This window comes from Sinocyclocheilus rhinocerous, unplaced genomic scaffold (genome assembly GCF_001515625.1).
Source record: "Sinocyclocheilus rhinocerous isolate Xijiao unplaced genomic scaffold, SAMN03320098_v1.1 scaffold1112, whole genome shotgun sequence".
Classification (NCBI taxonomy): Eukaryota; Metazoa; Chordata; class Actinopteri; order Cypriniformes; family Cyprinidae; genus Sinocyclocheilus; species Sinocyclocheilus rhinocerous.
In genome coordinates this window covers 927,737-945,136 of record NW_015657961.1, presented here as the reverse complement: position 1 = coordinate 945,136, position 17,400 = coordinate 927,737, and the positions used below count along the sequence as shown (strand labels likewise).

General features: G+C 35.9%; 2 protein-coding genes across 5 annotated transcripts in view; one reads left to right on the top strand and one right to left on the bottom strand.

Moving 5' to 3' along the window:
• Nucleotides 1-5,193, bottom strand: part of LOC107721697 (partitioning defective 3 homolog) — a 102,337-nt gene extending 97,144 nt beyond the window's left edge. The window contains 1 exon segment of the mRNA XM_074560112.1: nt 4,879-5,193. Within this exon segment, the coding sequence (XP_074416213.1) occupies nt 4,879-4,998 (120 nt within the window). The 5' untranslated portion in view covers nt 4,999-5,193.
• A 2,553-nt stretch (nt 5,194-7,746) lies between these two features.
• Nucleotides 7,747-17,400, top strand: LOC107721749 (cAMP-responsive element modulator-like). Of its 4 annotated transcripts, none has more exons than XM_016529909.1 (8): nt 7,747-7,871; nt 9,207-9,306; nt 10,811-10,927; nt 11,636-11,721; nt 12,143-12,291; nt 12,524-12,712; nt 16,718-16,874; nt 16,975-17,400. In XM_016529909.1, the coding sequence occupies exons 2-8, from the start codon at nt 9,217-9,219 to the stop codon at nt 17,117-17,119; spliced, it is 933 nt and encodes a 310-aa protein (XP_016385395.1). In that variant the 5' UTR covers nt 7,747-7,871; nt 9,207-9,216; the 3' UTR covers nt 17,120-17,400. The 4 variants fall into 4 exon arrangements, with proteins under 4 accessions (XP_016385395.1, XP_016385396.1, XP_016385397.1 ...); XM_016529910.1 differs by having other exon boundaries at nt 7,748-7,871; nt 9,207-9,276; XM_016529911.1 differs by lacking the exon at nt 10,811-10,927 and having other exon boundaries at nt 7,752-7,871.

Below are 17,400 nucleotides of genomic sequence, written 5' to 3'. Positions count from 1 at the left end.
ATGCATCACCTAATTTCATCGTAACATATAGGCCTGGCCTACAGAAAAGAACATTTATGTTTAATCTATCTAATATTGTGTTGGTCATACTATACAATGATTTATAGCTTGTCTTTGTTAAATAATACAGAACATAAAGAGCTTTAAAAAAATAATTGCATATTAAATCGCAATCGCAATTAGATTTTCCAAAATCGTTCAGCACTAGTGTGTGTGTGTGCACTTGGGATGGGTTAAATGCAGAGCACAAATTCCGAGTATGGGTCACCATACTTGGCCACACGTCACTTCACTTTCACTTTCAAAATGCACCAAGTGAAGTTGATCTGACAATTAGCAGGGCAGACACAGACTCAGTGCAGGGCAGCAGAAGAAAGCAGCACCGGAAAGTGAACTTGTCATTACTTGGACTGAAGAAAAAAACTCTTTTGTGCAGAATTAAGCTGCCTACAATCAATGAAGAAGTAGCCTGTGAGCTTTCATACTTTTCTCTTGTATGAAATTGGATTTTTGTTTATTGCACATTATATCATTCTAAGGGTGTATTTGGACATCATTGTTTTATTTTATTTGTCATTATTTCAACATTTAATGGGCTGAATTTTTGGTAGTGATTGTTTTTAGTCACACAGTTCATTTATTAGAAATATGGTATTTGCTGTAGGGCTTAATTTGAGCACTTTTTGTATTAGTTTTGGGTTGTGGATGAAGGTCTGATTATATTATATATATAAAATATATTCAGAATAAAAATTATAAAAGGCAAATGTTTACAATCATTAAATCATCAATTAAAAAAAACTGTATTTACTGTAGAAATGTTTGAATATATGCCGCCTACTTACATGGTCTTCTTTATGGTAATTTAAAATCAAGCATTTAAATCTTGTGTGCGCTAAATTCTGTTTTGTATTTGATTGCATCTACTTGTGCTCTTAAAGTGGTGTTTGTATTTGTGTTTACAGGTTTTTCACCTGACTGACGGAATGAACACTGCATCGAACTTTCAAAATAAAAAAGGGGAAAAAGAGAGCAAAAGTGTGGCCAATGAGTGAACTCCAGTTATATTCTTCTTGTAGTGGGCCAAGTGGGAGAGTTCTGCACATATGATCACAAATTCCTCTTAAAAATAACGGTGCTTCAAAAGGTTCTTCACAGCGATGCCATAGAAGAACCATTTTTGGTTCCAAAAAGAACCATTCAGTCAAAGGTTCTTTAAAGAACCATCTCTTTCTTACCTTTTTATAATCTGAAGAACCTTCTTTCGCCACAAAGAACCTTTTGTGAAACAAAGGTTCTTCAGATGTTAAAGGTTCTTTATGGAACCATTTAGACAAAAAGGTTCTTCTATGGCATCGTGAAGCACCTTTATTTTTAAGAGTGTAGTTCAACAAAACCTCTTCTATAGATAGCTACATCAGCAGAAAACCACAAAAAATGTACATTTGCAAAGCGTGACAACACATGTACAACATTAACAAACTTAAGATGAACATGATAAGATAACAAGTAACGGTCAGTTCAACTGACCCAAAACTGGCCAAATCTCACATCAGGCCATCCTCAACTTCATCATAAAATCAGATTTGCCATAATAACACTCCATATGATTATGATAATAACTGCTCCATCACAATGGAACTCTATATCATCGTGATAAAACTCTACATCGTTATAACAACAACTGTCATCGTAGACACATACACTAACAGATGTTTTGTTTAAGAGCAAACAAAGTGGCTACAACTTTCATTTAACAATAAATCATCCACCACACACACACTCACAGGTGGCCAGCACTGTGAACACATATAAACAATTCTGTGCATATGCTACTAAAAGAGAAAATAATTTATTCATGTGAACAAACACGCGTTTGTCTCCCTCACTCCCTCCACTTCCCTCATATATATCGAGCAAAAATCTCTGAGCCTCGGATCATTTAACTGTAAAAGCTGCGTATTGAACGCTACTAGTCTGAGTGCTGATCCTGAATGCTGATTTCTCCCCGGTGCAAACCAGACTCTAAGGTACTCTGGGAGATCTGTTGGTGCAACCGTGGTCAAAACAGTAGCCCAAGCTATTAACGTCTACGTTTTTTTTTTTTCATCTCATACTACATATATCTATGGACATTACTGGATGCAATCGCAATTATTTTTGGTGAGTTGGTGATTCATGATCGGAAGACTCTCTATAACTTAATTCAAGTCATTTGGTGTTGACTTAGGCCAGGTGTTAAAATGTAATAATATTTTCAACGGTCAAATCCCCTGTACATTCAAATATGTATCATTTGATCATATTCCAAATTAAGAAACTATAAACTATATAAATTACAAGTCAGCCAAACATAAATCAGGAGCAACACAAAGGATTAGTTCACCTGAGTCTTTTGTTCATTTGTCACGTGACAGACACAACGAATGAATGAATCAAGAATGACCCATCATCATCATCATCACGGATTCAGAAAATCCATGGATGGATCTGACTGCAACAAACAGTAAAAGCCCATTCACAACAAGAATGTTAACTATAACAATAACTATATTAGTGTTCACATCAACATTCGATATGATGTTCTGTTTGCTTAAGCTCTTTAAAGGCGGGTGTAATCGGATTGGCTGTCGATGTTTTTAAGCTGGGAAAAAAAGTTCTGAAAGTGATTCCTACAATATCATTCCTCTGTGTCGTCATCTTTATAGTTGTGATTTCCCTAATCTCATAGAATTAGAATGATCATTAAAATAGTTATCATTATCGTTATCATCCTCGGCATGAACAGCCCTTAAAGGATTAGTTCACTTCCAGAATAAAAATTTCCTGAAAATTTACTCACCCCCATGTCATCCAATATGTTCATGTCGTTCTGTCTTCAGTCGCAAAGAAATTACTGGTGGCCAATGGGCTGAAGGTCCAAATTGCACTTTCAATGCAGCTTCAAAGGGCTCTACATGATCCCAGCCGAGGAATAAGGGTAAAAAAAAAAAAAATACTATATACTTTTTAACCACAAATGCCCGTCTTGCACCAGCTCTGCGATGCGCGTCTGCAAATTCACGCACTGTGAAATCACGTTGGAAAGTTCACGCAAGGTTAGCTCTTCGTCTGTGTACTCCAGTTCAAAAAGGTAGGGTAAGGTGAAAAACTCCATCTCATGTTCTCTTCAAAATCGTCCATCATTGTTGTTTTACCTTTTTTTGTAAAGGATGCTTGACTTTCTTTGCACGTTCACTTTGTAAACACTGGGTCAGTGCTTCTGCCGACGTCACGCGTGACCTTTCCAACGTGACTACATGATGCGTGAAGTCCAGCTAGTGCACGACGAGCATTTGTGGTTAAAAAGTATATACAATTTAATTTTTTTAAAGAAAATGACCAAAAGTTTCACTAGAAAAGACCCTTAATCCTCGGCTGGAATGGTGTAGAGCCCTTTGAAGCTGCACTGAAAATGCAATTTGGCCCTTCAGCCCACTGGCCACCATTGAAGTCCATTATATGGAGAAAAATCCCAGAATGTTTTCCTAAAAAAACCTTAATTTCTTTGCAACTGAAGAAAGAATGACATGAACATCTTGGATGACATGAGGGTGAGTAAATTATTAGGAATTTTTTATTCTGGAAGTGAACTAATCCTTTAATGCTATCTATCAGGATGTGCTACCAGCGCTATACTAAGGTTATGGTTATAGATAGACATTAATATTTGTTTTACAGTTAGCTATGCACTCAACAATGCTAAAATCTATGAAATCTTTAGAATTGGCTGTGGGACGGAGTTTGCGCCCATGAAAGGTCGACCCGCTATATGTAGAATTTAAAACAGCATTTTCTAAAAGACGTACATGTCTAGAGTGTTACTATACTTCTTTAAGTCCTTAATTGTTTATGTGTGTAAAAACTTTTTTTTTAATTAGCAAAACAAGTATTTAGCGCACCTCCGTATACACTGCTACTTTAGAATTGGCTGTGGGACGGAGTTTGCGCCCATGAAAGGTCGACCCGCTATATGTAGAATTTAAAACAGCATTTTCTAAAAGACGTACATGTCTAGAGTGTTACTATACTTCTTTAAGTCCTTAATTGTTTATGTGTGCAAAAACTTTTTTTTAATTAGCAAAACAAGTATTGAGCGCACCTCCGTATACACTGCTAGGGACGCAACGAAACTTAAACGCTCGCGAACTAAACGCCCGGACAGTGAGCTCTCGCGCTAAACGGACTGCTTTGTTGATTCGTTCCGGTTTTGTTAGTCGCGTCGTTCTCTTTAAGTGTAGATGCGTTGTGTGACTCGAAAAACACGGTTTATATGTGCCAAACGTGTAGAGGACATATCAATTATCACTGTTAGCCTAGCAGCAGCAGCTCTCATCAGCTCACTAAAACAAACAAAGCGCAGGACTAGAAAACACACAAGAAAAGTTCAAGACGTATTTTTGTCACAAAAAGCATGAGGACGCTTCAGTTGCGGCAACCCGCCATGTAAACAAAAAGTCAATGTACGTGATATTGCATTCTACTAAATGCTGTCATTTCTAACGGGTCCCAAAGTAGGGTAATAACGTTTCAAACGTGGAGGAAACTTCGCTTTCTCTTATATTACTTCATTTGCCCCATTTCTCACTGGCTTCCAGGGGTTTGCTGTAGACATAAAGAACAAAGAAGATGGCCCTGCACATTAAAAGAGGATAAAACACACAACGCTTTATTTTCTGGGGAATAAAGCCGTTCTTTCCCGGAGTTTAAGTGTCCGGACGGTCCCAATCCCTTCCCCCGCTCACTTACTCCGTCTCTACAGCGCCATATTTGCAGCCCTCACCGGCGCAACTATGTTTCCAGAGCACAATCAGATGATACAGAGAAACAGCATCTCACCTTGGCGATCGCTCTCCTGTACCGCATCGCGGCCTGCTGGACGAGCGAGTGCACTTTAATGTTGCCATCTCCGCACGGAACCACGACCCGAGTTCTTCCAAAACACACCGTCACTTTCATAGTTCCAACTCTCCTTAGACCTTCCCGAATCCAAGGGAAACTCGGGATCAAAGGCTCCCGTGCTGTGATGTCCAGATCATTAATAATCTTTGGTTCAGCACCTTGGCGCCTCAGTGTAAGTTACGATCGGTAGCCGTTCCGTTTCATCGCGGCGGGCGCTGTGTGGCGGTGTATGACCACCTGTTTAGTGTTTGGGATCTGCCTACGGGAACCGCGCCGTGATCAGTCGGTTCAGAAGCAACGAAAACGGGCTTCTTGCGCCCTCTGGCGGTGGTAGACGGCACTGGCGCAACGCCTGCGCGTTTGTACTGTACACGTTTAGCTATACTTGTGATCGTAAAGTCAAACTTATTTTACATTCATTGAAAAGTTCATTATTCACGGTTTACTTTTTGGATTTTTTTTTTTTTTACCTTTCTTCACACATATAGTGAAATATGTGAAAATCAACGGGTTATCAAATAAAGGGTTAGGTTAGTTGGGTTAGTGTAGGGGTCAAGGGTCATCACATTTATGAGATGCCACGAGTTACAAAACTGAATGAGATCTGACTTAGACTCCAAATTAAAGCCTTGTGTCTGCATGGGGAAAATATGTTATACAAATATTGTGACTTAGACTTGACATTGAAAGACTTGACAATAAATAAATAAATGATAGTAACATGGAAAAATGGAAATGAATAAATGTAAAACTTAATATACATATTTAAAATTTAAAAATTAAAACATATTTAAAACTGAAAGTTCATTATTTGAAATGTAGTTAAATAAAAAATGAATTAATAAATAATTTATGAATAATTTAATTGGAAAAATAAATGCTTAAAGCTCTTTATTTAATTCATGTTTTAAAATGTAGAAAAATACAACAATAAAATGAATAAATAATTTTAAATGCACATTTAAAATTGCATTAAAATAACAATTTACCAGTTGCTTTTCTTTATAATTATTTTTATAATTATATAATTATATAATTTTATAATTTATAATTATACACGCACACCGAGGGACTGATGCAGATTAGTTCTACACACCCAGTTGAGTGAAGCTTTAGTGGAACAGCTGTAGGATTACGTACACATGCTTTGACATTTAAAATTGCATTAAAATAACAATTTACCAGTTGCTTTTCTTTATAATTTTTTTTTTTTTTTTGTCATTTTGTCAAATGACCTTATCCATCAAATGAGTGGCATTGTGGGGGCGACCAATCAACTTTCGACTCAATTTTAAAAGCAACCCCCGTTCTAAAATTATTTATTTATTTACATTTTTATGTTTGAAGCATTACATTGACAGATTATTCCATAATTTTATTTTTAGTTCTTTTATAGTTCTCCTTATTTCAGTGTGTGAATGATTTAGCATGTGGGCATTAACTTCCATACATATGGCCAATTTTATGTATATGTAAAGCTAAATGTGTCACATTTAGCTTTCTGCTTGTAGGGCAGAGGTGTACTAAAATAGAAACACTGGGCAGGTGGCATTGGGCAGTGAAACTGCACACGCACACCGAGGGACTGATGCAGATTAGTTCTACACACCCAGTTGAGTGAAGCTTTAGTGGAACAGCTGTAGGATTACGTACACATGCTTTGATCTAATGACCAGATGCTGGAGATCCATTACTGAAAAACAGTAGAGAACTCTTCTACCAACTTTCATGCCACAGTTAGTGAGTTGTCAGATACAGGGTCAGCTCTGTGAGTCGCTGTCTGCGTGTTAGAGCCATGACGTTTTGTTTTTGTTTCAAAGCTGCAGGTAGTGCAATCTTTTTATCTTCTCATATGCATGTTTGATGTATTGGCCCAAACAGTGGGCTGAATCCCAGTGGTGGAGTCTACAGTGACTCATCATTTATAGATGAGCATCTGCTTTTCACTGACAAAGTCAATGGTCTCCTCCTGTGACTATTTCTCACTTGTAAGGAGTTGCTAGTGTGGTTTCCAGTGTAACAAATCTGGCAAATAGTTTCCAACAAATGTAATCAACACTGACTTGCAAGTTCTTTGCACAACTTATGTGACATTGCGACCTCAAAGTGCCAGTCGCTAACAAAAAACACTAAATCTCTGTCTGAACTCAAATAGTTGAATGATCACATAACATTCTATCTGTCTTTCTATCTATCTATCTATCTCTGTCAGTCAGTCAGTCAGTCAGTCAGTCTATCATCTGTCTGTCTGTCTATCTATCTATCATCTGTCTGTCTGTCTATCTATCTATCATCTGTCTGTCTGTCTATCTATCTATCATCTGTCTGTCTGTCTATCTATCTATCATCTGTCTGTCTGTCTGTCTGTCTGTCTCTCTCAAACTACACATTTTATTACATCTGTATGATAACTGAGAAAAGATTATATTCTTCTATCGCAAGATGGCGCTATTTCACCAAACTTCTGTATTTCTATTTGACTCAAACCTATTTAAGCTTATTTTTTAATAAATGAAACATGATGCATTTTTTTTATTTTGTTGGGTTTTTATTATTTATTTATTTTAGAGTATAAAATTTCTATAAATCTTTTTTGTAAGTGTGATCAGTCTGGAACATTATCATTATTATTATGAAATTCGATCAACTATTATAATGAAATTGAAGCCTCAATTACGCATTAATTCATTATGGAAATCAATTCGTTGATTAAATGGACTGTTTAGGGCATTTGGTGAGTGACAGCGGCCCCTCAGCGCCTAGGCTCCGCCCATCGAGTATTCGTGTGTGTGTGTGTGCTGTCGGGGCCTCTGGCTGCATAGTCCACATTTCCCAGGCGCATCATCAGAGCTGACGTGGGCTCTACGTGTGCAACGAGTCGGGCTTCCTCTGCACCCGTAACGAGTGACGAGACTCTACGTAAAACTCGGGTAAGTTATTGCTGGCATTTCGATCTGCCGCCACCCGCCAGAGAGGATCTGGAGATGAGCGCATAAGACGAACATGTAGCTGCTAATTAAATTAGTTTCTCAGTGTAATATGTGCAACGAGGCGAAGCTGTCTACGACGCGGTTCCTGGTGTAACCTGCGCGTTAAACTACTGTTGACAAGAAAATAAACCTGCCAATAACAAAAAGCGCGCAGATTTCATAATCTGAGTGTTTAAAATTAATAATCAGAGTTGCTCTGAAATATAATCTAAGTAACAAAGCAAAAAGGTCAAGTTAAATGCAGTGTTGGCGATATTAAAAATTCATTGAGGTTGTGGAGAATGACGCAGCTTGGTCCAGGACTATGCAAATAAATACAGTAGACAGCTTGCCTTAAGAACCTAAAAGCTTTGCAAGATGCTTTACTGTCCAGTATTTATTTGTAAGCCCATGAATGTTGCAGTTATGTGTGTCATATCCTCGTGCCACCGATTGCTGTTACATAAGCGAGCTGTTCAAAGTTTGCGCGCGTTTGTTCTGTCAGTCCAGCGAGGAAACAGAAGTTCAGCGAATACTGACATAATGCACCCTTAAATCAGCACTAGAAGGAATCATCTCAGCATGCTAAAGCAATGGAGTAAAACATGTTTCCTCATATTTCCTTAGAAGTTTGTGCACTGGCCAAGAACCGTTCAGATAGAATGAGGAAGTGCACGCGGCCGTTACAGCTCGCTGTGTGCGCGCGCAATTTTTGATCATAATAAACCAAACCAGTATTGTATCATGATATATTCAATTTTACATTATTTGGGGGTTTTATATATTATTTTTTCATACTCTTTAATTGCAGTAATTTAACTTATGTTTGATGCATGTAATAAAAAAAAAATAGTGAAGTATAGTATAAAAATTAATTTATTTTCTCTTCAAGTTATTTTGGTAAGTTTCTCTTACCTACTCAAGCCCAATTAGTAAATAGTATTAAAGCGTTGATCCTCTGTTTTACCATAAATTTGTCATGCATTTTTCATAACATTAGGGAAAGCCCAATCCAGAAGTCCATTTACACTGTCAACAGATGAAAACCCCTACTGTGCAAAAGAAGAAACTGCTTTCTTCAATGCACAATGTTTCAGAAATGCATGAACATTTCAACACAAACTCTCACAAACGCAGAGCAGTTTTATTGCGTCACATTTTGAACCACTATAGATTGGCAAACATTGGGCTAAAATAATGGATTATTATGTCAAATTGCAGTAGGCTGTTTAAAATCTTGTGACGTGTGACTCTACAGAGCGCTGACTGTGCATTTCCTGTCTGCTGTGTTACTAGGCCGATCTCCATGGAAACTGCAACCAGAGCGCAACAGGAAGCCAATGCAACTGAGAAAGTAACAAGTGAGGTACAGTCAGACTCTGATTCACTCACACAGGTACAAGCCTTCCACAGATATGACACCTGTTACACAGATCATGCCACACTGAAACACAAATGCTTGATAAAGCATTATGTTTGAATAAACTCAGGAAAATGTTTCAAAATCTTATTTACAGATACTATTACACATTCCAGTCCTTAGCAAAAAAGTGCTGTGGTGGTACCATGGTACAGTGATGCTTGGTTTCAATTACTGCCATGACATGGTTTGATTATTGTATTCATATACCATAGGATTTATGTGGATCTTCAGGTTACTTAACATGGTAATGCATAGTAATTACCATAATAACATCATAATAATATGGTATTGCCATAAAAAAACATAGTATTACTATAGTATTATTATGATACTGTGTCCAAAAAAACATGGTAATACCATGGTACTTGATGTGTGTTTTCAGACTGAAATATTTACAGACTAAATGTTAAAAAAAGAGTTTGGTCGGCACCAATAGCTTTGTGGGCAGCGCGCCTACATATATCGCCGTTGTGCTTCGGGCGTCCTGAGTTCGAGTCCCAGCTCATGGACCTTTCCCGATCCGGCCCCCGCTCGATAAAGGCAAAAATGCCAAAAACAAATCTCAAAACAAAAAAAAAAGAGTTTGAACCAAAATGGGACTTTATTGTTTTAAAGGATGTTAAACAATAAGTGTTATTTTAGTATTATTTATATACTATTAAAGTATTAATTAATCATTTGAATTTGTTTTTATTTTTGTCTAATAATAATTTATATTTAATAAATGATATTGTTCATTTAAATTTTAGTTTGAATTTTAGTCATTTTTATGTGCTTTTGCTATTTTTATTTTTTTCTAATTTTTAAAATATTTTTATTTAATATTTTAAGCTTTAATTTATTTATTTTTTAATATATATAATATATTTTTACCAACAGTGTTATTTTAGTATCATTAAAATACTATTATAGTTTTTATTAGTTTGTTGAATCATTTTTATTTATTAATTTACATTTTTGATAAAACTAATCTTCTTTTTTTTTTTCATTTTTAGTCGTTTTTATTTTTATATATGTATTTATGTAGTTTATTTGTTTTATTAATATTTAAAATTACTTTAGTACCTCAAGGTAAACTTGTTGTCAAGTTCAAATGTTTCCTTGGCAATGGGCTGAAATACATTTTTTATTATTATATTTGATTATTTTATCAGTTTATTGTTTGTTTCATCAGTTTATTATCAGTTTGATTATTTTATCAGTTAACATTTATTTTTTTATTTTTTTATCAGTTTTAATTTTAGTTTCAGTGTTCGTCAACTATAAGAATTCTGGTTGCCGAGGCAAGATTTGTGATGTTTGTTTAAATTTAAGTTTTGCATCTAATATTTATGTTTTATGTTATTTCAGCTTTATTTCAATTCATTTTGAAAATGAAATTTTGATAGTTTTAGTTTTAGTTAACATTAACAACACTGGGCTAAACAGCATCAGACATTTTTTACCATCCCTGTCTCTGTCTCTGTCTCTCTCTCAGGTGAATGAGGGTGTGTCTGTGGTGTCATTACCTGATGTACAGACACTACAGGTGCAGGGAGTCATTCAGACCACACAGCCCTCTGTTATCCAATCACCTCAGATACAAACAGTGCAGGTACACACATACAGGTTTTATGTGTATAGATGTAAGGCATTTGTACAGGACTAGTCCAAATACAAATCTTAGTCAAAGTTACCATTTATAAAGTCCACTCTTATTAAACCAAAGCGTGTGCTGATCTGTGAGCCATTGAAGCAAAAAACCTGTTATTCATTTACCTGTTCCTTTACCTGGAGAGACTGACCAATCACATTGCAGCAGTTAGAGCTGTAGCCAATCGCAGGCTGCGTTTACTCATCCTGGGATCAATGGGATGAAGGAAAAGCAGACTGACACAGTAACAACAAGAGTGAGAGTAGCTGTACGGAGCAGTAATGAGATTTGAGTAATGTGAGAGTCAATGCATCGGATCTTGTTGGTCACACGCACACACAAAGCCCACGTCAGACAATTCAAATCTGCTCAGGAGATGGCACGGTTGTTATCTCAAGAGAAATGCATTTTCTATTGCTTTTTAAAGGGCCCAAAAATTAAAGTTATGTCAATATTTAGGCACCCTTGTGTCGTATCAAACTGGTATGACTTTTTTCTGTCATCAATATATCCCAAAATATATATTTTCAAAGAATGTCCTGTACAGTGAAGCCTTGGCAAAAAAGCAGTCTATATAGCTATTATTCACTGATAATTTTCCCCTTCACAAATGCTTTTAAAGGCTCATTTGGAATTAAGAAGTGTATATTTGTGTTTGGATGTTTTTAGGTAGCTGTTGATACTGGTGGATCGGGTTCAAACCCATCAGATCCTCAGAAGAGAAGGGAGATTCTGTCCAGACGACCATCTTACAGGTGAGATCAATTCTTGAGCAACATTTTTTGCAATATTTATGAACTATTATAGTATTTTTTTATATTTTGAATTACCTTTTATTTTATATATCTTCAGGTTCTTCATCTAGTTGCCAAGACAACATTTCTAATATTATATTATATAGTTATAGTTTTCATGTAATATTGATATTTTATTTCATTTTAGCGTTATTTTATTTACTGAAAATGATTAGTTTTAATAGTTTTAAGTTAACAATAGCATGACCTCATGACCTGACCTGATCATGATATCCCTGCATTTAACAACAAAATACTCCAAATCCAATAATACCCAGAAATCCATACACCAACAACACACATAATCATTTTTTGCCAGAATTTAGTGAAATATTCTGATTGTCAGATGAAGTAAATGTATTTACTTAGATATGTATTTCAGGAAAATCTTTAATGAGTTGTCATCAGACGTACCTGCCGTGCCAAAGATAGAGGAAGAGGAGAAAGTGGAGGAAGAAACCCTGGCCACCTCCAGTGTTGCTACGGTGATGGCACCGTCTCCAATCTACCAGACCAGCTCCGGGCAATACAGTACGCCTGAGTTCATTTCTCATAAACTATTATGTCTTTGTGCAGCATGAAATGTGAACTCTTAAAACTCTACCCTTAAAATTAGGGGGTTTGTTGTTCATCAGCCCATTCTTACGAAAGACCAATTCATTAGATATTGCGCAAATGTTTCCCAAATGTACTAAACCCTTATCATTTGATATATACCAGGTGTTTGGTCAGATTCAAGACTAACTGTTTTGTGTCTGTGCAGTTACGATCACTCAGGGTGGAGCAATACAGCTGGCCGGCCCTGGAGGAGAGGCCCTGCAGGGGGTTCAGGCTCTGACTCTTCCCAGCCCCGCCACACCGCAGCCTGGGGCCACTATCCTGCAGTACGGCGCCCAGCCTGGAGACCCCGGCCAACAGCTACTGCTGACCTCTGGACAGGTGCTCGTTCAGGGTAAGACACTTGAACTTTTATGAACTTTTCTAGGGGAAAAAAAAGCTTTTTTTTTTCTTCGTTTCTGAAGTCAGGCAGGAAGAGGTTAATTGTATTTTTCAACACGTTGTAATTGTTGTAATTTCGGCGATGTTGAAACACAAAAACAAAATGTGTGTATGAGCTGTGTTTGCTGAGACTGGGCTCTGAACTTGGAAGGACACTGAACTGAACGTTGCAGTGTGGGAAAATTGTTAGACTTGTTTTATTATGTGCTGAAGTTCCAGACTTTGCAGTAACTGAGAAGAAACTGGTTCAATTTGTTGTGATGTGACGCTGACAAACTACGGCTGAAAATCTCCTTGATTTGCAAAGATGAGAGTTCAGCATGTGAACTGACTCACTATTGCTTGGACATCCAACTTTGAATATGAGCTTTGGATAATACCATAGATAACTATAATAATAAATGTACCCTGATACCCTGGTACAGTCTTTGTGCTGAATATTGCAAAAATTATTTTCTTGATCTGTATTTTGGTCCTGTTTTCCAGTAAAATATCTAAACATCCTTGGGATATTAAATTTGTTTTCAGTGAGTATTTCAAATATTTTTAATTATCTTAAATGCATCTTACCATTTGGGCAAACTGTTTTTTTCTTGTTATATTAGCATAAATCTAACATACAAATGCTAAATTTAGTGAGGTAGGTTATATATAAATTAAGGGTCGACAGATATGTGTTTTTCAGGGAGGATGCCGACGATTATTACAGATCAAGTAGGCCGATAACCGATATTTTGATCCAATATATTTCTGGTGTAAAAATGAAAATTAATGTCAAAATGAAGAATAACTAATGCTCTGACAAAAACTTTCTTTAAATGCTTTTAAATTATTTTATCTGCAAATCAGGTTTAAAAAGGACGATACAGATAACCATAAAAATGCTTAATATTGGCGCCGATAATCGGTCGACCCCTAATACAAATATAAATATAGTACTTAATTACTTTATAATATATAATTAATATAATATTTAATAAAGTATGATATGTGTAATTGTTTTAATATTTAATAATTTATACTAGTATAAATTTATATTCTTTTTTATATTCATGAATAAATAATATGTAATAATAATATAATGTATCATATTTTACTGCAAACAAAACAGTATACTGATAAAAACAATGTGTTTTTATCGTGATAACAGAGACTGTTTCAAATGATTTCAGACCTGTTGAAACAGATATGAATTAAAGATATATTTGGAGTTATTTATGTATGTAAACAGTGTGATAGGATTACTGATGTGTGATTGTGTGTGTGTGTGTGTACCATTTCAGATGCCTGTGTTAGTGTTATGAGGTGAAATGGGCACAGTATCCTTTTGTTTGTGCTGAAATGCTTTTGCGTCATCATGATCTAAAAATACTGTACATCAAACTCAACAACTTCTCTTCTCTTCTCTTCTCTTCTCTTCTCTTCTCTTCTCTTCCTCTTCCTCTTCCTCTTCCTCTTCTTCTCTTTTACTATGAACTTAAATATTTAAATTCCGTGCAGTTGCACAGTTCATTAGAAGTCAGTTTTAATTTTCCTCAGGCCACCAATTTAAGCATGGATGTTTAATTACAAAGCAAGTGTCCTCTTTCACTCACTCACACACACACACACACACACGTGTGGGGAGGGCATTCTCCAGAGACAGTGTGTTATTTCCCTGTGAGACTGCCGTGATGTCATAGTGATGTCAATGCTCTTAATAGTAATCTGATAGAGAGAGAGAGAGAGGGAGGGAGAGAGAAAGAGGGAGGTAGAGAGAAAGAGGGAGGGAGGGAGGGTTAAAGGCAAAACACTTAGTGTCACAACTCAAACTAAGACAGTCAGAAAGAGTGTATGAGAGAGAAACTCACTCAACCAGCTGGAAGGAAGAGAGAGCTTTAAGAGGAAATAAAGAGGAAACATTGAAGATAGCGATCAAAAGACAATTACAACTGGATTACTACAGCATAGAGATGGCAGTGACTGGGGAAGAGACGGAGTCAGGTGAGATAGAGTGTGTGTGTGTGTGTGTGTGTGTGTGTGTTTTATAAGGGAAAAGCCAGTGTAATGCTAATGTATTTATGTTTTATGCATTCCTGAAGTTTTGTATTTTTTCATTTGGTAAATAATCTAGTAGCAGCTAAAGATGAAAAAAGAGAATTTCATTGTATTGTTTTTTTTGTTGAATATGGGACATTTGTTTGAGTTTTAGTTACATTTCACTTTTTTTTTTTAATTTTTAAATGATCCTGTGTAATCTCAATTAATATGAGTTCATATAATAATAATGCAAGTATAATAATAAGTATAATTTTTAATATAGTAATTATTATAAAGATTATAAAGTATGTAATATATAGATGACAATAATTATGAAACGCTTTTACATTTTTAGTTGGAGTATAGGTTGTCACTGCAGAAAATGTCAGCAATTTCAAAAGTAATGTAATTAACATAATAACAATAAGCTGTAATAATAAAAAATACAGTGAATATTACTGTTAATAAGTGTTTGTTGATGTATTTAGTTCCTGCAATGCTGATAAAAAGTTTTATCATGTGCAAAAGTTTGTAAGCATTCTGAGAAAATCAGTCTACATACAGTGGAAGAATGACACATGTTTTTGTGCTTCTTTTGGTTGTTTCCTTTTATGCGGTTGAAACTTTCTTCTCAGTCATAAACACACTCATTGACATTTTGTGTTTTACGAAATCAGGCTGCCAAATCTGCCTGTCTATTCACACACATGAATCATTGAGAGAGAGAGAGAGAGAGAGACAAAAGCAGCGAGAGAATGAGAGAGGGGAGGGGCTTTCTGTTTGACGTCAGTCTGTTTCCTGGAAGCCGGCCGAAGCTGAGTCGGAGAGAGAGGGAGAGGCGTAGAGTCGGGTGGGGGTTTGGGCAACGACGCATGTGGTGACGTCAGCATTTTGTCATATTGTCTGATAACAAACGCACACACATACACATTAAGTCAAATCATATCCAGTTTATTGAAGGACATTTACTGCTGGGACCGTTGTCTGATAGCAGCATTAAAACTGACTGTATTGTACAGTACCAGCAACTTTTTTGTAGTAGTCTACTTAAATGTGCTTTTTCAGTGTTGATTTAGGTGTTTTTAATGTTGTGTCGATTGGGTGGATGTGAAGTCTTTTATGTAACTGCTTGTTGATATTGTTTTGGATTTATTGCATAAACTAACGAATCCAATTAGACCTGCCTTTTAAGCCTGGTCCCAATAGAAGTCACAGCTGATTGGTTAGATTCAGTGTTATGTGCCTTTTTATTGGTCAGATGAAATATACCTGGTCAATGGATAATTTTCAGTAAGTGTCTTTCTTCTCTAGTTTAGCACTAAACAGAACTGCAATAAATAAATAAAATGAAATAAAATAATATATGCTATTTACTCAAAATAACAACTTATTACTTACACTGCTCCCATATGGTTGGATAAAAGTAAGAAAAAAAAGTATTATAATTATTATTAAAAATAATAATAAATCATACACTTGTAATTGTGTAATTAATGAATTACTTATACACTTGTAATTACATGTAATTATGCACAAGAACCAGAATTGCAAAAATAATGATCATTTTTATTTCCTATTTTAAAATCTTACTCTGTGGACTCTGTTTGCTTCCATATGTTTGGAAATAATAGTAATAATAATACATTTCATGAATAAAATTATTATTTTAATTACTTTTTTGATGTTTTCGCACAAGTATATATATACATATATATATATATATATGTCACCACTGATCTTAAGACAGAGATGATAAGACAGATAAAATTGAAAAAATATTGTTTGTTACACCTTTGACCATCATTTATTGGTAACATTAACATTTTAATTTCTAATGGATTAATGTTACTATGTAGATGTGAACATTAACTATGATTAATTAAAATGTTACCCATTTATCTGTCAAATAATGCATTTTGGTGTATATTTGTGCATGCAGCTGCCACAGGAGACATGCCAGCATATCAGATCCGCTCCCCGTCGTCAGGGTTACCACCAGGCGTCGTTATGGCAGTGTCACCGGGGGCGATGCATTGCCCACCGCAGAATGCAGAGGAGGCCACACGCAAGAGAGAAGTCCGCCTCATGAAGAACAGGTACCCACACATCTGAGTCTCAATGATTCATGTATGCATGTGCTTTAACTAATGCACTGATGTGCATGTTCATGTTTGACCTTTTATTTGCATGTTGTAGGGAGGCGGCACGCGAGTGTCGCAAAAAAAAGAAAGAATACGTGAAGTGCTTAGAGAATCGTGTCGCTGTGCTGGAAAACCAGAACAAGACTCTCATAGAGGAGCTTAAAGCTCTCAAAGACATCTACTGCCACAAACAAGAATAACCCTCACAAACACTGCACAAGGACTGTGTGATTCACACACTACCTGTCTCTTCTCTTCTTCTGTTGCATTGCCTGGATTTTAGCATTTTTTTTGTTCATTTGCTTGACCAAATGTTTTTATAAGTTACTAATGTTGCTTTGAGGATCCTCCTCACACACACACAAACTATTTCAGACGTCTGTTATTGCTGTTCTCTGTGTAAAAAAAAAAAAAAAAAAAAACTGGAACTCTTCATTGATTATGTGAAAAATGGGTTTTGCTTTTTTTTTTAGGTTGAAAT

Excerpts from the sequence above, each read along its gene's own strand:
- LOC107721749 (XM_016529909.1), top strand. The coding sequence starts at position 9,217 with ATGGAAACTGCAACCAGAGCGCAACAGGAAGCCAATGCAACTGAGAAA. Across the intron at positions 12,292-12,523 it reads GACCAGCTCCGGGCAATACA|TTACGATCACTCAGGGTGGA; the intron begins GTACGCCTGAGT and ends GTGTCTGTGCAG. Across the intron at positions 16,875-16,974 it reads GTCCGCCTCATGAAGAACAG|GGAGGCGGCACGCGAGTGTC; the intron begins GTACCCACACAT and ends TGCATGTTGTAG.